The sequence below is a fragment of the Lithobates pipiens genome, unplaced genomic scaffold (genome assembly GCF_037356315.1).
Source record: "Lithobates pipiens isolate NorthernLeopardFrog02 unplaced genomic scaffold, aLitPip1_a1.2 Scaffold_19, whole genome shotgun sequence".
Classification (NCBI taxonomy): domain Eukaryota; kingdom Metazoa; phylum Chordata; class Amphibia; order Anura; family Ranidae; genus Lithobates; species Lithobates pipiens.
This window is the reverse complement of record NW_027507764.1, coordinates 86573888-86598357: the sequence shown is the minus strand read 5'-3', so window position 1 is coordinate 86598357 and position 24470 is coordinate 86573888. Positions and strand designations below refer to the sequence as shown.

Below are 24470 nucleotides of genomic sequence, written 5' to 3'. Positions count from 1 at the left end.
GCTGGAGATACTTGAGGACTGGCAAAAAAGTAATGGTTTAAAGAAATAGATAATTGTTGGTTGTAAATTGTACTTTCCATGTTGATTTTTGTCCTATTAAATAAGCTTTTGTTTTACAAATGAGGTGATAGTAATAAGCTAATGGCCCTATATCGATAACAAAAAAAAGGTTCTATCATAAGTAATAAAAATGTAATGTTTTGGATTTATGATACAGAAACCTCTGTTACTAAAAACAAAAAAAGCATTATGTAATTGGGTAATTTATATACTTGATTGCCCTGTGGGCAAAGTTAGACAGTCTATAATAACAATTATTATTATTAACAGTAACAGTGGTGTTGGTGGTACTTAAAGCACCATCATATCCCATTGTGCTGTATGATGTAATACAAATAAGCATGAAAAACACAAATAGTACTAACATTGATAACAAAATACAACAAAAGAGAGAGCCCTGCCCATATAAGCTTACAACCTAGATAATATTAGTGATTTTTATAGCACCATCATACCCCATAGTGCTGTACAAAGTAATGCAAATAAGCATAAATAATACAAATGGTATCAACATTGATAAGAGAGCCCTGGCCCTGCACCATTACAGTCTAGATAACTTTAAATTACACATATTTGTCATGTAACAAGATTTAACTTCTAACATTGGACATTTCGAGTGAACCCTCAATATTAAATTAGCAGATACATACCAATTCTATGATATTTCGTAGTCATATATACCTGATTCTTTATGGTTGGGATCTATGTTTCTACTTCTCTAATTAATGTTTATTTCTTCAATGCCTGACTGTGCGGCAGGGTAATTGACCGCTTAGATGGAGTACGTTTGCTGTGGTCGCTGCTGAAAAACCCTCATCCAGATGTTCAGGCAAGCGCAGCATGGGCCATCTGTCCGTGTATCGAGAACGCAAAGGTGAGAACACGTTATAATCCAGACGGCCTGTTTCACTTTCCTGCTTCTCAGATTGCTTGCTTACTAGTGGAAAATAAGTATGATTCATATAACACTACAGTCCTTAAACTATTTTAAGATGCTTTTTGCCAGGCTGCATTTTTCTTATATCTAAAATGAAATGCACAATCATAAATATTTTATGTGCTATAGAGAACTCAGTAGAGAAAAATAAAAATCAATATCCTCTTTCCAACTAATACGATAGCTATAGCTTGTTCAGTAAAGTAGTGCAAAATGCATTAACTACCTATGAAATAATTTAAAAGTGTTGTTGACTAGCTCATTTATTTTATTTATATTTAATATTAAATCTATGCAGAAAGTTATAACATTGATACCCTTTATGCTTATAAATTAATATGTTTTATATTTTTCTCTCATTCTGGTATTATGTTGGCTGAATGCAGCATAAAAAAATAATCACGATTCATACCTCCCTGCATATACTGGGGTTTGAGCTGCTGTCAGTGCACTATGCATGACAGTGGTCACAGTTAAAGTCGAACTATACGCAAAAAATATTTTGGATAGACTAAGGGAGGGTATAAACCTTGTCCGATTTTTTTTTTTGTTTGCATCTGTGTCCTATTGGAGAAATTTCCCTTTACTTCTTGTCCCATAGCCAAAACAGGACATGATAAGGAAATGTCTTGGGCCCCCCAGGTCATCAGAACTAGCATCCCCATTGGAGAATTTAACCCTCTTTTATTTTTTGGGGGACAACCCAAAATTTTGGATTTTCTTTTAATTTCGCTTTCAATGATGATAGTAAACAGCACAATTATGTAGGGTGAATATCCCTAATGGGCTTGCACATGGCAATACAAATCTAATAGATGTTCTAATCCCTCTCCACTATCCAAAATTTCTCCAAAAAATCCCCAAAAAGTTTTGCCTTTAGTTACACATTAAGGTGACTGGTAGCCAATATATTCTGTGTTAATTGGTAATATTTAAATAAGTAGGAAGGGTCAGTGGGACAAAGCAAAGTGAATCAATGTAAAAAAGTGATACATATCATTACATATAATCTAGAAAAAAAGAATGCATAGCAATTATGTTACAAATAGAACTTGTATGTGCACTTCACTCGTACTAAATTTTCCTTTTTTTTTGGGCTGGAAAAGCAAAAAAGACCTTAACCAAAAACAATTTAATTTATCTTGGATAGAGGATGACAAGGCAGCATATATATTCATACACCATTTAATCCATACTACCATATAAAGGAATCTACTTGCACATTATTACAAATATACAAGCTACTCACAAACTCTTACAAATGCTTTTTACGTACTTTTCCTTTAGCCTATTGCTTATTTGCTGTAAGCAGACAACTAAATATTTCACTGCAACCTGTTATATTGCTTCTGGTGCCACTCAAAGTAGAGGTGAAAAGCACATCCCTGTGTCCCAGAGTATAGGGTGCAGGCTTGTCCTGATACCAATCCAGAGGGCTAGTAAATGGGAAAGGATCGCCACTACTCCCGTCCCGACCATCCCAGGTGCATAAAGGATAAGGAGTGGCCTCATCCTACATGTCTCCACCAAACTACACTCACTGATGCATTTTTCCCCCGCTCACCAGGGGCTTAGTCATAGGGTCTATATATATCAAATATATAATATATATCAAATATTTCAGTGTACCATTAAGAGGAACGCCAAAGTAGCTATTCAATACCTCATTTCTCTAACAACAATTTCAGCTTATTAGATCAGCACAGGTCAGTTAATCCACTGTCATATTATTGTTATTATTACACAGAATTTATATACCACAAATAGTTTGTTCAGCACTTTACAAAATAAAGGGAGACAATACAGTTACAATACAATTTAAGACAAGAGGGTTAGGAGAGTCCTGCTCTGGAGAGCTTACAATCTAAAGGGAAGGGCAAGTGATGCAAAAGATAATAACTATGTAGGGTAAGTTGTTAGAGAAAGTCAAATTCAGTTATTAGTCAGAGACAGGATAGGCTTGCCTGAAGAGGTTTCAGGGTTCGCCTAAAGGTGGACAGAGTAGGAGATAGCCAGACAGATTGGGGTAGGGAATTCCAAGGATGCAAGAGGCTCTGGAGAAGTCCCATACTAGTGCCATTTTTCTTATATGGAATTATAGAACAGGAAGACAGCCTTTTTTTTTTTTAATTACAATGCCACAAGTATTGCAAACATTAATACCCTGCACTGATAATTTAATAATGTGAGATTTGCATCTAGATGCAGTAATGATATGATTATATAGCCTTTGTGTAGGTGAACTACCACCACAGAATGGTTTACCCAGCACAGAAATATATGGATCTTGTGTCTGGAGACCTGACATCTCATTTACTAGAAGCAGCACTATCTTGGCCTATGGGGAAAAAATAAAAGGTGTGGCTCAGGGACCTGTCTTGACCACAGTGTCTTTGACTTTGGCTGTGTCAGGACAGACACAATGGGGTAGATTTACTAAAACTGGTGCACTAAGGCTACTTTCACACTGGAGCGTGCATCGCTATTCGGTTGCTAGCGGGGCAGTTTTAACCCCTGCTAGTGGCTGAAAAAGGGCCTGCAGCGGTGCTTTGCAGGCAGGTTTGCAGTGTTGCCCTATTGTTTTCTATGGGAAGGGGCGCTTTAGGAGCGGTAAATACACCGCTCCTACAGCGCTCCAAAGATGCGGCTTGCAGGACTTTTTTGATCATCCTGCAAGCACACTGCACCAGTGTGAAAGCCCTCGGGCTTTCACACTGGAGAGATAGCAGCGGCTGTTTCAGGGAGCTTTGCAGGCTCTATTTTTAGCGTTGTAGAGGCTCTAAAGCGCCCCAGTGTGAAAGGGGCCTTAGAATTTGGTTCAGCTTGTTCAGTCAAGTTTTGGCAATAAAACCTGAAAGCTGATCGGTTTCTATGCAGAGCTGCACCAGATTTTTCACTCTCCAGTTTTTATACCATTTCATCAAGATTTTGTAAATGTTCCCCCATAGTACATATGGAAGTGAAAGTGCCATTTTCCCATATATCTGGCCAGTCCTCTGGTAAAAAGGTGAGAGCACAACTCCTTTTCTCAAAGGTCCATTTATGGAGGACAAAGAGAATGAGTAGTAGAGTCTGGTTATGGTATAGGATTTCTTTATATCTGAAAATCAAGCATTTGGGGATCCAGTGGACAGAAGCCCAAACCCAGCTGTAACACAGAGAGCTCGTCATCTGTCAGCTGGAAGGTGGTCAAATTTATGATGTTGAGCTGGGTGTCATATTGGAAGTGTTGGGCAGGGGGTGCGGGGGTTGGTTTGGTGTTTTTATTGGTCACCAGTGGGGATCCCAAAACTTTTGGGTGTAGGGTGGAATTGCTTGCATTCCCACTGCCTGGGGTCTGATTTCCTGTTGTGTTGGATGCTTGTTGTGCTTGTGTCATCTTAGAAGATTGTTTTTTATCCGATTTTTTGTCCTTTTTGGGCTTTAGAGACGGGGTATTCCCGCCATACCGTAATCTTTTACGTGAGGAGTTAGTCTTTGGTGCAATAGTAGTGCGTGGATTTCTCTGTTGGGAGAGGGGGGCGATGACAAAGAGGAATCTGATTCAATATCTGTAATGGAGTTCTGGGTATAGTTGCCTCATGATGGGCCCCTTCTACTTAAATTTTTACCTGACCACTTATAGGCATAACCTTCAGAGAAGGCTAGTTTGTCTTTAGTAAATTTGCTCTGTTTGTTGACTATTATCTCTTTGTTCATTAATTCTAACTGATCCTTAAGTTCCTTCCATTTAGTAGAGAATGTCGATGCGCTACTTAAGTGTGCAAATTGTGCATTAAGCCGTTCAATTTCGCTATCTAAAGTGATCATATCATTCGTGTTTATGTATGATGAGTGATCTCATCATTTCAATGCTACAATTAGTGAGTATAGTTTCCCAGGATTTTTTTTAAATCCAGGGAAGGATCTTTGATAGTGGGAAAGATCTGGACTCTCAGGCCCATAGGGAAAGTGTTTTCAGGGATATACAATTTAAAATATTCAATATGCCAGTGCAAGTGACATTTACGTTTCAGTAAATTGAACATCTTATTGAAGAAGATCTTAACATCCTCATCAGTTTTATGGCCACTCAGACAGGAAGTCTGTATGTTGGTCATAAAGCCTGCCCAGTTAGTACCAAGAACGTCCATTCCTGTCAAGGGTTGAGTCAACCGCCAAACTTCAAAAAAAGGATTTGATTAATATCAATATAGTTATATTGAGTTCATCAGATACAAATTAGAGGCACCCAGAGGCAGCAGTTGTTTGTGACAAGGGGGAAGGAGAAGCGCTCACCATAACTGCATTTGCGAGGTGCCCTCTCTATCCACCAACATCTGGTACAGGTAACAGGTGAGTTATCCACCAAAAAATGTATAATGAAGGTTTGGGTATAGCCTTTTTATTACAGTATAAAAAGTACCATCATCCAAATATTGTATAGAGATAAAGGGAGGAAAGTGGGTGTGGACAGTTGCTGAGTCTGTCCTCTCACACAGTCAAACCAAAATGAAAAGCTTGTGGACTATCCCGCTACTGATAGGCAGACAATCAACTTCAGTAAAAATTCTCAATTATTACATATAAAAAAAACATACAAATAAGCAAAATCATTATATTACAATAAAAAGGGAAATGAAACCTTACTGTATACAATTACTCATAGATTTTCCCAAAAAGGGTGTCTGATAATGTAGTTAACCTCATAGATTAAGGATCCTCTACTAGTTGCACGGTCTTAATGTTGCTTCATCGGGAGGAATAAGGGGGGGGGGGGGTAAAAGGGAGAGAAAGGGTGTCGGGAAGAGGGAAGGGGAGGAAAAGAGAGGGAGGGAAAAGGAAGGGAGAAGAAGGGAAAGAAAAGGTAGGGAAAAGAATGGAAGGGGGGGGGGGAAGGAAAGGAAGGGAGGAAGTGTAGGATGAAAAGGGGTGAGGAGACTGTCGTTACTACAATGGAAGAGCAGGATAAAAACTAATTTGGAGATAGTACATATTGATGGGCCATGTAACCAGAGGCAACCTACCCGATGGGAGCACTCCAAGGCACAAATTCACAGAGTGTTAAACCTTAAGAAAGGGGTGGGGGGGGGTCGGTGAAAAACACCGGAGGGTGTTGATGAAGGTGAGCTGCATAATAATACCCAAGATAATTGGGGACTGGGAAACCTCCTTGGGTAGCATGAGCTTGAAATGTTTTGCGACCTATCCTAGATCTCTTATGGTGCCAAATGAACTTATACATCGCTGTAAAGTAGCAATGATATAGCAATTTCAACAAAATAATTATTTTAAAAGAGATCATCCTCCCTACCTAAGAAATGGTATCCAATTTCATTGATAATTAAAAAAGAAGGACTAATGTTTTCTCTATACGACCATAAGCAGTTACCCGATTTGTTTCAATTTCTGGGATCAGAGATGATTGAGATACCTAACTGGAAAGACCCCTTGATAATAGGAGAAGAGAAAGATTTCCCGAATAAAAGGAAGAACAGAATGGTAGAAAGGAGGGACCAATCAGAGGGACCAAGCTGTGGATCACCAAAGTGAAGCTGAAGTAGAAGAAGTAGAAGAAAAGATAGACCCTGTATTAAGAGGCAAAGGACCTCCTCCCCCAATTAATTTTTTGATTTTGGGACTCCCCCTTTCTTTATTTTTCTATTTATTTATTTATTTATTTTTTCTCCCCGAGAAATATTATCTCTGGGATTTGTGTGTTTATTTTTTGTATTTTTTATCTCTTTTTTTTTTTTCTCCTCCCTCCCTGCGTCTCAGAGGGGTAGATGGAGGCATGTTTTGCTGTGCGGTGGAAAGAGGCAATGTGGATTTTTTTTTTTTTTTTTTTTTTTTTTTTTTTGCACGAATAAGGAATATGAAACGTAGATGAAGGGCGATAATAGAGTATATTATATAATTATTATTATTTTTTTTTATTTTTTTTTTTTTTTTTTTTTTTTTATTATTTACTTATTTTTTGTATGATACACATATAAAAAGTAGAGTGATCTAAATAGGATTTTTTACAAATGGAGAATGTGGGTATGGTAGGTTAAAGGGACTGGGAGGAGGGTGGGATGGTAAAATGGAAGCGTGAGATAATGTGTGCACTCTGATATACACGGTTTTGGATTTATGTTAAGGGATGTGGTAGGGGGAGGGGATGGGAAAGGAAACTATAAGTATTTTTTTGGTTTATGTATGTATATATATGTGTATGTATGCATATATGTATGCGTGGATATATATATATATATGTATATATATTTTTTTTTTTTTTTTTTGTATTTTTTTTTTTTTTTTTTTTTGTGATTGCACGGATATGACACAAATGACACAAAATGTGGATTGATTTAATAGGACTCCCTTGGAGGGGAGAAGTAGGATGGGGAAGTAGAGTGAATAGAGAGGGGGGTGAAGGCTTATTCGGTTTTGGAGGGTGAAGGGGAGGGGATGGGGGAAGGGATGGGGAAGGGGAGGGGGAGACTGTGTTTTTTTTTTTGTGTAGAGTGATCTAATAGGACTTCTTACAAATGGAGAAGTGGGTATGGTAGGTTAAAGGGATTGGGAGGAGGGTGGGATGGTAAAATGGAAGTGTGAGATAATGTGTGCACTCTGATATACACGGTTTTGGATTTAAGATAGGGGATGTGGTAGGGGGAGGAGATGGGAAAGGAAATTATAAGTATCCTTATGGTTTATATATATATATGTGTATATATATATATATATATATATATATATTTTTTTTTTTTTTTTTTTTTTTTTTTTTTTTTTTGATTGCATGGATATGACACAAATTACACAAAATGTGGATTGATTTAATAGGACTCCCTTAGGGGGGAGAGGTGGGGTGGGGAAGTAGAGTGAATAGAGAGGGGGGGTGAAGGTTTACTCGGTTTTGGAGGGGGAAGGGGAGGGGAGGGGGAGATTGTTTTTGTTTTTTGTTTTTTTGTGTCCCCCGCACATCTTCCCCTTCTGCCCTCCCTTTCCTGTTGATAGCGGGGGGGGTTGAGGGGAGAGTAATTTACTTAAGGAAAAGAAGAGAGGGGTAGCAGTAGAAATGATGAGGGGGAGGAGGGAGAGAAGGGAGAGAAGATGGGAAAGAGAAAGGGAAAAGAAATAAAGGGGAAGAATAGAGATAATATGTGAAAAGTAAAGGATTAAGTAAAGATAATGATAAAGATCATGTCTATGTTAACAAGAAAAAGATGAATGTGGTAGAAAAATAATTATTGTTAGTGTGGAGAACGCTGGTTGTGGGCGCGGTTCACTTGCTCCTCTTTTGCTCACTAACACCCCCATATTAAACGCCTCTCCTCCAGGTGGAGGAAAAGTCGGAGGCGTTGGGTTTTTTTTTTTTTTTTTTTTTTTTTTTTTTTTTTATTCGTGGGGGACAGCTCCGGATATAGTATCTGTCTCTCATTTATCTGAAAGAAGGGGTTGTTTTGGGGCGTGGATTGGGTTTTATTTTTATATATTTATTTATTTTTCGTCTCCTCTCTTTTTCCCTCCCCCCCCCCCCCCCCGAACTGACAATAAAAATGACTAAAATAAGTTTCACATCATACAATGTTAAGGGACTAAACACCCCAGAGAAACGTACACGATTAATAATGGAGTTGAAAAGATTTAAATCTCAAATAGTTTTCTTACAGGAAACTCATTTTAAAAAGGATAGGATCCCTTGGAGTAAAGATCACTATTTCCCCTGGGTATATCATAGCACCTCACAGAACTCGAAATCTTGTGGGGTATCTATTTTAATAGCAAGACAGACACCATGGAAGGAACAAGGGGTATACATGGATGAGGAAGGTCGCCTCCTGATAGTAAAAGGTACATTGGGCTGCCAAAAAGTGACATTGGTAAATATATATCTGCCAAATGAAAACCAAGTAACCTCTCTAGAAATCTATTTACAGATTATTCAACAACATAAAGAGGGAATACTAGTGTTAGGAGGCGACCTAAATATGGCTTTGGATCCAATAATAGACACATCAAAAGGCTCGTCTCATCTATCTTATGTCAAATTAAGGAAAGTAAAGAGAATGATGCAAGAACTGCAGCTGATCGACAGCTGGAGGGCTGTTCACACACAGAACAGAGATTATACTTTTTTCTCGGCAAAATATAAATCTTACTCTAGAATTGACTATATTTTAATCTCCCAGAATGTGATTACATCCCTAGTGGAAGCCTCAATTGGCCTATTTACACTATCAGACCACGCCCCGACGAGTTGTGTGATTGAATTAGGGGAAGCTGAACCAAGGGAATGGCAATGGAAGTTAAATGAAACATTACTAAAGGATAGTGAATACAAGGTAAAATTAGAACAAGAACTGGATGTTTTTTTTGCAACAAATAAAGTAGGAGAAACAACACCTTTTTGTATATGGGAAGCACATAAATGTGTCATGAGAGGAATATTTATATCCATGGGAGCACATAGAAAACGCAGAATGAATGAAACGATTGATAACTTGCTTAAAGAGATTAGGGAACTAGAAACAGTACATAAAAAATCACAAGCACAATTAGTAGAACAGAAATTAGAGGGTCTGCGTGAAAAATTAAATCTCCAATTAATAGATAAAGCGAAAGCAAAGCTAACTCGAGGGAAACGGAGATTCTATGAATTTGGGAATAAACCAGGGAGACTGTTGGCAAACGCCCTCAGAGAAAGCACAACTAGGAATTCAATTACACAAATTAAGACACAGAGAGATGAAATGGTTAATACATCGGAGAAAATTGCTCAGGTATTCAAAGAATACTATGAGAAGCTATATCAGTTGGAAAAGAAGTCTACGTTGGCAGAGGAGTTAAAAAAAGGAGAGATCGCTAGAGAATATATTGAAAGGACAGAAATGCCAAAAATAACAGAGGAAATGGCCAGAGAAATAGATGTACCAATCACTCTAGAGGAAGTTGCAAAAGCATTAAAAATATTGAAATTAGGTAAATCACCAGGTCCAGATGGATTTACTTTGTCATATTATAGAATGTTCGCGGAGAAATTGGCTCCGAGATTCGTGGAAGCTTATAATTCAATACGGGAAGGGAAGCAAATTCCAACAGAAACGTTACTGGCGCATATAACAGTAATACCGAAAGAAGGAAAGGATCCCTCTCAGTGTCCCAGCTACCGACCTATTTCGTTGTTGAATGTGGACCTTAAATTGTTCACAAAAATATTAGCCATGAGATTGATAAATTTGATACCGGAACTAATACACCCAGATCAAGTGGGATTCGTCCCAGGGAGAGAAGGAAGAGAAAATACGCAACGAGTGGTGAACACAATTTACCTGGTACAAAAATTGCATAAGTCAATGGTGATAGTATCTGCGGATGCAGAAAAAGCGTTTGATCGGGTGGATTGGATATTCTTAAAAGCAGTACTACAACATATAGGCCTGGGGGAGGGGATGCTGAGATGGATCCTAAACTTATATTCAAAACCAAGTGCTAGGGTGAAAGTGAATGACAGATTATCAGAGCCATTCTCCATTTTAAATGGAACACGCCAGGGATGTCCCCTTTCACCCCTGATATTCATTTTGACAATAGAACCTTTTTTAAGGAAAATACGTGCCAATGTGGATATCAGGGGGGTAAAAATAAAAAATGAGGATCAGAAGTTGGCAGCTTATGCAGATGATTTGATCTTTTTTGTAACGTCCCCAATTACATCTCTCCCATCTTTACTAATGGAGCTACGAGAATATGGGAAAATATCCAACTTTAGAATAAACTATGGAAAATCGGAGGCAATGGGAGTAGAGATGGATTCGCCTCAGTTGCAAGCAGTGTCCACGCAATTTGATTTTAGATGGACGAATTCATATATAAGTTACTTAGGAACAAAAATGTCAAAAAATCTAAATGAACTGTTTGAACTTAATTATATCCCACTGGTAAGACAGATCAAAAGTGATCTTCAAAAATGGGACAAAGAGATTTTTACATGGTTCGGGAGAACCAATATTATTAAGATGAATGTGATGCCCAGACTGTTATACATAATTCAAACTATACCAATTAAGATCCCTACAAGTTTGTTTAAGGATCTTAGATCAAGATTTATGAAGTTCATCTGGGCTGGGAAACCAGCAAGAGTACGCCGAGATATTTTAGTACTCCCCAAAGGAAAAGGAGGGATAGGACTTCCAGATCCAATAAAATACCAGGAGGCCTCACACTTAACTAGAGTAGTGGAATGGTGTAGGCTTAAAAACGAAAAACCGTGGATACAGACAGAACAAGCAGCGACAGATATCCCATTGGAAGGATTAGTGTGGATTCCAGATACAGAAATACCAATGGGATTGAGAAAACATCCAATACTAGGGGAGACATTACGAATAACTAAAAGAGTATTCAGGAAAACATCTATTTCAAGAACTCCCAGTCCGCTCCTTCCTATCCTTGGTACCCCAGCATTTCTACCGGGAATGACAGATCCAAAGTTTAAAACAATACAAGATAGAGGTATGAGTAGAATTTGTCATTTCTCGGTAGGCAACCGGTTAATGACTAAAAAAGATATTGAAAAAGGAATGACATTAGGACTAGACCCTTTCAGAATGAGGCAATTAGAAGCCTTTATTAGATCTAAATCAAAGGTATACGTAGAAATAAGGGCATTGACTGAGTTTGAAGAGATCTGTTTGAAAGGAGAGGAACTGAGACATCTGATGTCCTATTTTTATAGTATGTTAATAGAACAGGAGACTTCACAAGATTTGCCCTTTTTACAGGCTTGGGAAAGAGATTTAGGGACTACGTTTTCCCCAGAACAAAAGGATAAGATGCTGTTGGTTAATCAAAAGGCCTCGATGGCAAGCAGATATCAAGAAGGGGGATACAAGATCCTTACTAGGTGGTATAGAACACCAAAAGTGTTACATCAAATTTACCCCCAGATATCAGAGACATGTTGGAGATGTCATGGAGCAGAAGGAACATTATTACATATATTTTGGGAATGTCCAAAAATTAGAGTGTTCTGGGAGATGGTAGCCGATACTATTGTAAGGATTACAGGAATTGACCTGGGAGATAAACCGGCAACTTTTCTGTTGCTGGACATCCCAATGGCAATAGAAAGATTCAAAAATTCTTTGCTGAGACATTTATTGATAGCAGCAAGGGCATGTATCCCGGTTCTGTGGAAAAAAAGCAACCCTCCAGCTAGAGCACAGTGGTTTCAGAGAATTGCAGAAATCCAACAAATGGAAAATTTAACAATGACAATGAGAGATCAAGACGAGAAATATCAGAAGATCTGGGCTCCATATCTAAATTATAGAGAAAGTATGATGTGAAACATTTCGAAATATGATAGAGCAGGCGGGTGGTGGTGGGGGGGGGGGAGTGAGGGGGGGGATTATAGTGAAAATTCAAACTTTATTTTTTTTTTTTTTTTTTTTTTTTTTTTTCTTGTTTGTATATTTATCTATTTATTTCTCTGGGAGGGAAGGGTGAGGGAGGGGGGAGGATGACATGGAATTGAGGTATGGATTGAAATATTATAAGACTGTTATAGCTGTTAAAGAAGTTGTAGATGTAAAACGAAATGTAATGTGAAATCTATGGAAAGAAAAGATGAAAAAATAAAGAATTTATAAAAAAAAAAGAAATGGTATAGGAATCCCATTTTAAAAGATTCTGGCGGATTCTAGCAAACAAAAGAGAAAAATGATGTTGATATAAAGTACGATAAGAAGACATGATAAAAATCCCAGGATATTTGATAGAGTCTCCTGCCCATTTAAATGGAAAATGGCATTTAAAGTGGTTGTTAACCCACTTCTATTAAATGCTCCGATCCACTCTGTAGCCTTGTAATAATTATCCTTGTTCCTGTGTTCTGTAAAAAATCTGACCGAGCGCTCCAGTGCGCTGCTGACTGTCAACTCTCTCTTCTCTCTTCGGGGGGGGGGGGGGGGGGGGGCAAGCCATCCCACTGACGTCAGCCGGGGAGGAGGGGGAAAGAGGAGAAAGAGAGCCAACAATCAGCTGAGCCGTGCTCATATAGGTAAAATCTGGCTGATTTTTTACAAACTGCAAATGACGGAATCACGCAAACTGACCATGGTGTCAGGGCTCAGCAGTGATGATAATCATGGTCAGTTTGCAGAGAAGGGTATAGCCAGGCAGGGTTAGGCAGGTATTTCAAGTGATACAGGGCTCCAAATAACACAGCACAAGCACTGTGCTGTATAACATGCTTTAAGGGAACATGATCTTTATTTTTTTTGGGGGGGGGGGGGGGTTAACAAACTCTTTATGTTGGTTTAACATATAATAGAACATCATCCACAAAAAGGGAAAATTTTATACTGCAAGTCCTTGATAGTAATGCCATGGATATTAGCATTAAGGTGTACTCTGAGAACAAGTGGTTCAATAGAAAGGGCAAATAATAAGAGAGAAGGGGACAGCCCTGGTGGGTATCATTGGGGTTGTCAGAAGGTCTGTTGATACCAAATGAGATCCTGCCAGTGGAGATGGGAGTAGAGTACAGTCCTCCCAGAGCTTTTATACCCCCCAGTTGGAAATGCAAATTCACTTTCCCATTTCTTCCCTACCCCCACTCTGCAGCAAGAGAAATGAACTAAAAGCACCATTGGTAAGCTGCTTGGTTCCTTGTGCTGCTTCTCTTTCCTTCCTCTCTGAGCTTTGCTGTACTTACACTGTACATTTAAGGATGTATTAATGGTTACAGCACTGCTTTGTGTCTTTTATTTATGCCTGGAATTCAGCCTTAACCCCCCTGACGGTCTTCCCGAGTCTGGCTCGGGGTGGAATTTTTGTACCATTAGCGGTAACCCCGAGCCAGACTGGGGACCGCATCGCTGGATCCAGGAGGACGTTTACTTACCTTCTCCCTCGGATCCAGCGATGTCTCCCTGCTGTACGAGCGAGCCGTGTCTCGCTCGATCTATCACTGAGCCATACTCTGTTCCCTGCGAGCGTTGCGACGCACGGGGACGGAGATCGGCGCCAAATTCAAAAAGTGAAACACACAGTATACATACAGTATAATGTAATCTTACAGATTACATTGCTGTATGTAAATATTTCACATCCCCTTTGTCCCTAGTGGTCTGCCCAGTGCCCTGCATGCAGTTTTATATTATAAAAACTGTTCTTTATGCCTGGAAACTGGAGATTGTCCATAGCAACCAAAACTGTCCCTTTATATCAAAAATGGTTTTAGACCAGCTAGAAAACAGCGATAATAAATTAGAATCACTCTCAGAATTGAGCGACAGCGATTTGTGGGGAGATCCGTCATCAAATATTGAAAAGTAATGACAGTGACAATTCTGCAACTGAGCAAATTTCAGTGTTTTTGATTTGATTACATTATTGAATAATTTTTATTATTGTTATATTATTATTTGGTACAATTATTTATAGTTATTTATTATATTATAATTTATGATTTCATTTTTCAAACTTTATTATACCCGGGATGTCTGCTAGACTCTGGTTTGGACAGATTTAAGAGAGTTATTCCTAAGAATTACAGGACTACAATATAAAACGCCAAATTTTCATGCAAAATAATTGTACCGCTTTTAGCACCTAAAATCCGAAATAATCGTACCGCCAGGGAGGTTAATGCATAAATGTTCTCTGTAGAGATACGTGTAATAATTTGACCTAATATAGCCATGTGGCATATTAGGCCAATAATGTCATGCTTATGTGCAGCTGTGGGGCAGGAAATACCCCAGCTGCATCTAATTGAGCTAACAGGGATGCAATCATGTGACAGCTTCCTACAGATTTTGCTGAACTGGGTTTGGACCAAGTTCTGACCAAACCCAGCTCACCTTTAATGTCAATTAACTGGATTTGTTTATAAAGCTATGTCACTTACAGCTGTCACTGTATTTCTTTCTAAGTGCACGTAATCTGAACCTAAAAAGAAACGATTTTCAGCAGTCTTCATTTTCCAGATACACGTGAACAATTCCAGGATAGTTAAAAGGAGCTTTCCTAACCCTCAGTAGCCATTTAAAGCACATTGCACCCTTTAAAACCAACATTGTCTCCAACGTATTTCATAAAAATGGTGACATTTTGCCAGAATGTCATGATTTTAGTCAAACTTTCAGCAAAGCAAAAAATTAAATTTTCACTTATCCCAAGTACTCTATAAAAACTAAGAGTTGGTTTACAACTGTCTAGCTGGTTTGGAGCCAATGCTGTATTTACTTTTCTGACTCTCCAAACACTAAAACAGAATGGTCTGGCATTGTTCTTTACAGGATGGACTATGGAGTCTGTATCAGGTTGGACATTTTTCACTACAAACCAACCACACAAAAAACCCACCCATCCTGTCTTCTTCTGAAGTATAATGCTTGCCTCTCCTGTTAGCTTTATGGGTGCTGGTTATCCAAACCATCCTAGTACAGGCATAGCAGCGTAAAGAAGGTTATATAGTATGAAAAGATACATCTTTATGTTTACAGCCTGGCAATACTTTAGGTAACTATTGCAGCCATGCATATCTGTCCCTAACTCTGTCGTTTTCATGTGAAGATTAAAGGCTAAGTTCACATGCATGCTAAATATGGGTGCAACATGTCACATGCACCAAAAGGTGAACTTATCCTTTAAACTCACTGAACTTCCTGTTGCAATATCCGGTTTGAAGCCCTTGAATTTGTCAGGAACAACATTTAGGGAGGAGATTGAAAGGGCAACCTCATGGAGCTGGATTCAATTAGGAGGGTTAGAGAATCACTCTATATATACTTTATATATAATATATAGGGCAAATAGACTGTTCATTTTGCAAGGGAAAAATTCACTTTGCAAGGGAAATTGTCCCAAAGCTTAGTGCAGGGGAAGGCAACCTTTCAGAGGTCCTTTAGAAAAAATAACTACCAAGCGCCCAATAAAAACACAGCATAGTGTCCTGTGCCCCCGCCCCACTCCCACTAGTGTCCTCCCCTCTTCTTCACATCACCCCTCTCACAGTAGTGTTCTCTGACCCCCATAGCAGTGTCCTCTGCCCCTTCTACTATTGCAGTGTCCTGTGCCCCTCCCAAAGCAATCTGCTTTGTCCCCTTCACACCTCTCCACTGAAGTGTCCTCTGAGCACACCATGTCACGTCCTCTGCCCCCCATGAAATGTCATCTGTCCCTTACACTCACCCTTCCCACCCATTGTAGTGTCCTCTGCCCCCCCCCAATGGGATGTCCTCTGTTCCCTTCACCCCCCACACCCCCAGTGCAGTGTCCTCTGTCTCTTTTACATCCCCCAACCTGACTTTAGTGTCTACTGTCCCCCCCATGCGATGTCCTCTGTCCCCCACACACACCACTCCCGCCCCACTGTAGTGTCCTCTGTCCCCTTCACACCAGTGTGTAGGTAGCACTCTCCTACCTTACACTAATGTATAGCAGAGCGGAGAGCAGGAAGTATTGCAGACTCAGTACTGGATAGAGGGTGGGGGCGGGAGCTGTCTGAGTTAATTTTTTTACATTAGCAAGCTGGTGATTGGTTGCTAGGACTTCCTGGCAAACAATCACCTGCTGGTTAATGTGAAAAGTTAATTCCAGCAGCTCCCCCCCCCCCACCCTCTATCTAGTACTGTGACTCTTCCCTCTCTCCGCTTTGCAGTAAAGATGAGCAGGGTGGAGGCTGGATGATAGGCTATGTGCAGGGCTGTGTTTCCGATCGACCTGTCTGCTACCCGCAGTCTATGGGTCAGTCGGGATCGACCACTTGCCAACCCCCAGCTTAGTGAATGAGGTGAATCTCTGCTGACTTTCTTCATCCAATCATGTGCAAGCAAAAATGCTGTTTTTTTCTATCCTTGCACGTAATTGGGTATTCTTTGCATAGTGAAACTTTATCACATTCACTAATCTCTGGGGCTAATTCCTTTGCAAAGTTCAACTGCTCTTGAAAAGTGAACAGCCTATTTGCCTTTAGTAAATCCACCCCATTGTATCTGTAAACATCTTCATTTATCCAGTTCATGGTACAGGCATACCGCTTTTAAGTACACAATGGAGTTTTTTTAATAAAGCTGGAAAGTGCAAAATTAGGCTCACTTCTGCATAGAAACCAATGAGCTTCCAGGTTTTATTACCAAAGCTGAATTGAACAAGCTGGGGTTAGAAGCTCATTGGTTTCTATGCAGAAGTGAGCCTGATTTTGCACTTTCCAGCTTTAGTAAATAAACCCCATTGTGTACTTAAAAGTGGAGTATGCCTGTATATATCTAGTAGTAGTTGGTCACATTCATCTGGACTTATTCTGTAATGTTAAAGGTGTTTTGGTAACCTATCCAAGTCACCTTTTCAGTTCCAATGAGTGTCATGCAAATACCTCAATATCTTTATGACACTTACTGGATCTGAAGAAGGGAACAAAGAGGACAACTAGTTCATAGAAGATGTGAAAGAGGCCAACTACATTGAAATGCAACTACCCTCCCTGAATAGGGGGGAGGGCCTTAAACACCATCTGTCTTCCACATATAATGCTATTTTAATATCTCTACCCTGGTAATTTGACAATTCATACCTGTGGCGAGTGGCGGCTGGTGCTAAACTTTTTTTGGGGGGGGCAGCAAACAATCCCCCCCTGGTCCACACTCACCCCTCCAGGGTCAGAAGAGTCCCCGCTCAGCCTGAATTTAACAGGGCTCTGGATGGATGGAAAAGATTCCCCAGAGTCGCTAGTGTCAGTGTGAGGGGGGCACCTCTGGAGCTCTGTTGGCTGGGACAGTGGAGGATGTGTGTGTCTGAAGTGCTGCCGCTAGAGGTCTGGCGGCTGGTGGTGCAGGATGTCTCCTGCTGCCATTTTATTGAAGATCTACATGGTGGCAAAGTAATGGGAGAGTTTTTAATTACTGGCGGCGGAGCTTGACGGTGCCTTCTCATGCCACAGCGTACGGTGGGCGGGCAGTCTGAAAGTCAGGGAGCAGTGTGGCAGTGCTAACAAGTCGTCAGGAGGCTCTGTGGATCTGGTATTTTCCGAATGAAGAGCGGAGCTATGCAGCCATCTATTTCAGCTTTCACCATGCCCCCCCACCAATAGCGAATATTGATTCTCTAGTTATCACAAGTGAGTTGTGAGCCCAACCCCTTTCAAGCTGATTAGAGCCTCAGGCTCGAATAAAGTGCTTGAGAAAGAAAAAAAGCACATGCATCCCGGCATGCAAACTAGGGAGACATTGCCCCTGTGCCCCTTATGGACTGGCTGCTACTGCCTGTAGCCATTCAAATCAAGAAACTAACATGTATAAATATGTCATATAGATATACAGTATCTCACAAAAGTGAGTACACCCCTCACATTTTAGTAAACATTTTATTATATCTTTTTATGTGACAACACTGAAGAAATGACACTTTGCTACAATGTAAAGTAGTGAGTTTGCAGCTTGTATAACAATGTAAATTTTCTATCCCCTCAGAATAACTCAACACATAGCCATTAATGTCTAAACTGCTGGCAACAAAAGTGAGTACACCCCTAAGTGAAAATGTCCAAATTGGGCTCAATTAGCCATTTTCCCTCCCCGGTGTCATGTGACTCATTAGTGTTACAAGATCTCAGGTGTGAATGGGGAGCAGGTGTGTTAAATCTGGTGTTGTCACTCTCACTCTCTCATACTGGTCACTGGAAGTTCATCATTGCACCTCATGGCAAATAACTCTTTGAGGATCTGAAAAAAAGAATTGTCGCTCTACATAAAGATGGCCTAGGCTATAAGTAGATTGCCAAGACCCTGAAACTGAGCTGCAGCACAGTGTCCAAGACCATACAGCAGTTTAACAGGACAGGTTCCACTCAGAACAGGCCTCTCTGTGGTCGGCCAAAGAAGTTGAGTACACGTGCTCAGCTTCATATCCAGAGGTTGTCTTTGGGAAATAGGCGTATGAGTGCTTCCAGCATTGCTGCAGAGGTTGAAGGGGTGGGAGGTCAACCTGTCAGTGCTCAGACCATAACCCGCACACTGCATCACATTGGTCTGCATGGCTGTTGTCCCAGAAAGAAGCCTCTTCTAAAGATGATGCACAAGGAAGCCTGCAAACAGATTGCTGAAGACAAGCAGCCTAAGGACATGGATTACTGGAACCATGTTCTGTGGTCTGATAAGACCAAGAAAAACTAATTTGGTTCAGATGGTGTCAAGCGTATGTGGTGGCAACCAGATGAGGAGTACAAAGACAAGTTTTTCTTGCCTACAGTCAAGCATGGTGGTAGGAGTGGCTGCCTGAGTGCTTCTGGCACTGGGGAGCTAAAGTTCATTGAGGGAACCATGAATGCCAACATGTACTGTGACATACTGAAGTAGATCATGATCCGTTCCCTTCGGGGACTGGGCCACAGGGCAATATTCCAACACGATAACAACCCTAAACACACCTCCAAGGCGACCTCTGTCTTGCTAAAGAAACTGAGGGTAAAGGGGATGGACTGGCCAAGCATGTCACCAGACCTAAACCCTATTAAGCATCTGTGGGGCATCCTCAAAGGGAAGGGGGAGGAGCGCAAGGTCTCTAACATCTACCAACTCCATGATGTTGTCCTGGAGGAGTGCAAGAGGACTCCAGTGGCACCTGTGAAGCTCTGGTGAATGCCATGCCCAAGAGGGTTAAGGCAGAGATGGAAAATAATGGTTGCCACACAAAATATTGACACTTTGGGCCCAATTTGGACATTTTTACTTAGGGGTGTACTCACTTTTGTTGCCAGTGGTTTAGACATTAATGGCTGTGTGTTGAGTTATTTTGAGGGGACAGCAAATGTACACTGTTATACAAGCTATACACTCACTACTTTACATTGTAGCAAAGTGTAATTTCTTCAGAATTGACACATGAAAAAATATAATAAAATATTTACAAAAATGTGAGGGGTGTACTTACCTTTGTGAGATACTGTATGTAGAACACTATACCATACAGTATACTTATAGACATAACACCTATATTTTCATTGGAATTAAAGAAGTGGCTTGGATAAACTTTGAAACATTTTTAACATTACAGAACAAGTCAATCTGAATGTGACCACTACTAGCTATATAGAGATTGTGTTTGGGTGGCATTTACACACTAAAGCCCCATACACACTATCAGATTATCTGCTGACTTTTTCCTTCAGATTTACCAAAACCATATAATATGAGGACAAACCTTAGGAGTTTCAATGTGTATGCAATCAGGCAGGCCCTTCTACTACATGGTTTTGGTAAATATGAAGGAAAAACTCAGCAGATAATCTGATAGTGTGTATGGGGCTTAAGACATCAGTAAATAAGTGAAACGGAGCTTCAGTACTGTTTCGTATTATTAGCTATGACATGCCCACAATTTACTTTACTTTAAATTTAATTTCAGTGCTTAAGGAAGACAATATTTTACAGATTGCTGTAATTAAAGAAAAAAAGCATGACAACCCTATTTTTAAAAATGAAGCCATCATATTTCCTATATATACATAACATTGTTAGGCATTTTAATTATTCTTTCTGTTTCTGAAGCCAACATATTGGGTTTATTATTAGACTTTTCATCTGCCTAAAGACATATAAAATCTACAATAATGATGGAAAACTGGTCATTTTTACGAGTTCATTTAAACTAATAGACCACATGTGTAAAATATATATCTACACTAATAGATTAAATACATGTGCCACATTGGTGCCCTCATCCAAGGCTGATTTGCTTTGCCAAACCTCAACTTCTGGGGTTGTATAGACAATGACAAAGATCTAGAGACTGACCCATAGAACCTGTGGAAGAGCATTTCAACATTCCATGTTTTATTTTTCTGATCCCCATGCATTTGATTGGACATTTGAAGTAAATACAAAATGTTGCTTGGGACAATGTTATTTCGTTAGAAAATCAAGCATTTAGTATTAAATTATTTATATAGCTTTTACAGGTTCCATGCAGAAACAATACATTTGGATTTTAGTTTTATACACCTATTTAACCTGAAAAAATTGTCTTAAGTCTCATTCACACCACACAGCATGTGTTAATATGCGGATAATAGTGTGTGTTTGTGAATGCTCCTTGCTGTGCACTGTGAAGCTTTGTTAAATGCATTGCAGTGGTTGCTTTTTTCCAATTCCCAATGTAATCCTATGCACTACAGGGTGTTGCAATGTGTTGCATCATTCCGAAAAGCGCTGAGCAAAAATGAAACATGTTCTACTCTTTTTCAGCGCATAACAATGCAGTAACTTGGTGTGACTTGAAGCCATAGGAAATACCGTAATGCAATTGCATTATTGCAACTGGTGTAATAAACCCTTACCAACCCCTAACATTTACATATCCCCTAAACTTACCCATAAACCTAATCCTTAAAGCTAAATTCCAATGAGATACAAAAGACCCAAATGCAACTCTTTCTAAATACATAATTATTTTTTATTTGAATGTATATTTATCACTGATAGTTTTATGACAAAATGTTGGAATCCATCTCAATAGTCATGGACAAAATAGATTGACAGTAGTTAGTATCTGCAAAGTGGCAGTACTGAAATAGCTATGTTTTTAAAACATCTTCACAGTAGCAAAAGGAGAAGGATGGATAGTAAATAGTTTGGCTCATTATAACAGTATTGAGTATTCAGTTTAATTTGTGTAATAAATAATGTCAAAATCAAGTCTCCAGTGGGTTTATTCTGAGCCTACATCAAGAATTGGAATAGTAAGCAAAGTATATAGGTAATCAGTTAGCAGCAACAACACAGCTACCAAGATAACTACATATGAAGTGACAAAGGAAAGAAGGAGAGTGGGAAGGAGGTTCTTAAAAGTTTTAGTTTTTTTTTAAATAGAAGCAGTATATGTACCTGAATTTGACTTAAATAGGCTCCAGGCTCCCCCAAAAATACTGTAGCTGCTGACTTTTAATATAAGGATACTTATTTGTCTAGGGATCCAGCGATGTCCTCCCTGAGCTGATTCTTCAATTGACTTTGGGTGCAGGATGAAAACTACTGATTAACCACTTACAGACCGGACCATTTTGGTGGTCAAAGACCAGACCACTTTTTGCGATTCGGCACTGCGTCGCTTTAACTGACAATTGCGCGGTCGTGCGAGGTGGCTCCCAAACAAAATTGACGTCCTTTTTTTCCCACAAATAGAGCTTTCTTTTGGTGGTATTTGATCACCCCTGCGATTTTTATTTTTTGCGCTATAAACAAAAATAGAACGACAATTTTGAAAAAAACGCATTATTTTTTACTTTTTGTTATAATAAATATCCCCCAAAAATATATAAAAAAACATTTTTTTCCCTCAGTTTAGGCCGATACGTATTCTTCTACATATTTTTGGTAAAAAAAATCGCAATAAGCGATTATTGATTGGTTTGCGCAAAAGTTATAGCGTTTACAAAATAGGGATAGTTTTATAGCATTTTTATTAATAATTTTTTATTATTTTTTTTTTTTACTAGTAATGGCGGCGATCAGCGATTTTTATTGTGACTGCGACATTGTGGGGGACACATCGGACATTTTTGGGACCATTGTCATTTATACAGTAATCACTGCTATATAAATGCACTGATTCCTGTGTAAATGACACTGGCAGTGAAGGGGTTAACCAGTGGGTGGCAGTGTAGGGGTTAAGTGTTCCTAGGGGTGTGTTACTAACTGTGGGGGGGTTGGGCTTTCATTTAGTGAACACTGATCTCTGTTCCAATCACATGGAGCAGAGATCAGCGTCACTAGTTGCTAGGCAGAATGGAGAAATGCTGTTTACACGGCATTTCCTCCATTCAGCCGTCCCGTGAGATGATCGCGGGGATGCCGGACTCACGGGGGTCCCGACCAGCGCCGATGGCAGGGCGGCATTGAATATTGGACGTACCTGTACGCCAATATGCCTGCCCGTGCCATTCTGTCGACGTACATCGTCGTGCGCTGATCGGGAACCGGTTAACCACTTGCCCACTTGGCACTTATACCCTCTTCCTAACCAGAACAATTTTCAGCGCTCCCACATTTTGAATGACAATTACTCAGTCATGCAACACTGTACCCATACAAAATTGTTGTCCTTTTTTTTCAAACAAATAGAGCTTTCTTTTGGTGGTATTTATTTACCACTGAGTTTTTTATGTTTTGCATTATAAATGAAAAAAGACCAAAAATGTAAAAACATGCATTTTTGTTTGTTTCTGTTATAAAATTTTGCAAATTAGTAATATTTTTTCATAAATTTGGGCCAAAATGTATACTGCTTTGGTTAAAATAACCCAAGTCAGTGTATATTATTTGGTCCTTGTGAAAGTTATGTGGGGGGGGGGGGGATTTACTAAAACTGGTGCACACAGAATCTGGTGCAGTTCTGCAAAGTAACCAATCAGCTCCCAACTTCAGCTTGTTCAATTAAGCTTTGACAATAAAACGTGGAAGCTGATTGGTTTCTATGCAGAGTTGCAGCAGATATTGGGTGCACCAGTTTTAGTAATTTTCCCCCATAGAGTTTACAAGCTATGGTGGCAATCATTGAAAATTGATCACACCTGATGACACCTGATGTACTGATGGCCTATCTAATTTCTTGAGATACTAACAAGCCAGGAAAGTATGAATACCCCCATTGAAAAGTGGACACTCCATGGTATTTAATAAGAGGCATGGCTAGTTTTTTGAAGTTGTAATTTTTTTCCCCACAATTCTTTGCAATATGAAGATTTTTTTTTCTTTTTTTTTTTTACAAAATTGTCATATTAACAGGTTATTTCTCTCACATGGCATGTGCATACCACAAATTACACTGCAAAATACATTCTGCTACTCCTTCTGCGTAGGGCAATACTAAATGTGTGAGACTTTTTACACAGCCTGACCACATACAGAGGCCCAACATTGACGTAGCACCTTTAAGCGTTCTAGGAGCATAAATAACACATCTCATTTTACAACCACCTATTACACATTTGAATGCCCTGGAGCACCAGGACAATGGAAACACCCACAAAATGACCCCCATTCTGGAAAGCAAACACCTCAACGCATAATCTATGAGGCATAATGAGTCTTTTTAATGGTTCATTTTTTCCAGAAGTTTTTGTAAAATGTATAAAACAATGAAAATGCATTTTTTTTTTTTACACAAAGTTGTCCATTTATAATATATTTCCAACACACACAGCATGTACATAGCAAAAAATGACACCCAAAATACATTCTTCTACTCGTCCTGAGTTTTGCGATACCACATGTTTTACACAACCTGGCCACATACAGAGACCCAAAATACAAAGAGCACCATCAGGTGTACTAGGGATGTAATTTCCTGACAATCTATCACATTTTTGAAGGCCCATCATATTTCTAACACATAGCGTACATGCCAAGATTTACACCCCAAAATATATTCTGCTGAGCAAAGTATAAACAAAAGACTACCTGTGGTTTTAGTAGTGCAGTTGTCCACAGTAAGAAAGCACTGA

General features: G+C 39.5%; 1 protein-coding gene across 3 annotated transcripts in view; it reads left to right on the top strand.

Moving 5' to 3' along the window:
* The window catches only part of ODAD2 (outer dynein arm docking complex subunit 2), a 294886-nt gene that overhangs the window by 191509 nt on the left and 78907 nt on the right, over positions 1-24470 (top strand). For all 3 annotated transcript variants that reach the window (XM_077491037.1, XM_077491038.1, XM_077491036.1), the window contains exon 18: positions 820-934. In XM_077491037.1, the coding sequence (XP_077347163.1) occupies positions 820-934 (115 nt within the window). The remainder of the gene's footprint in view (positions 1-819; positions 935-24470) is intronic.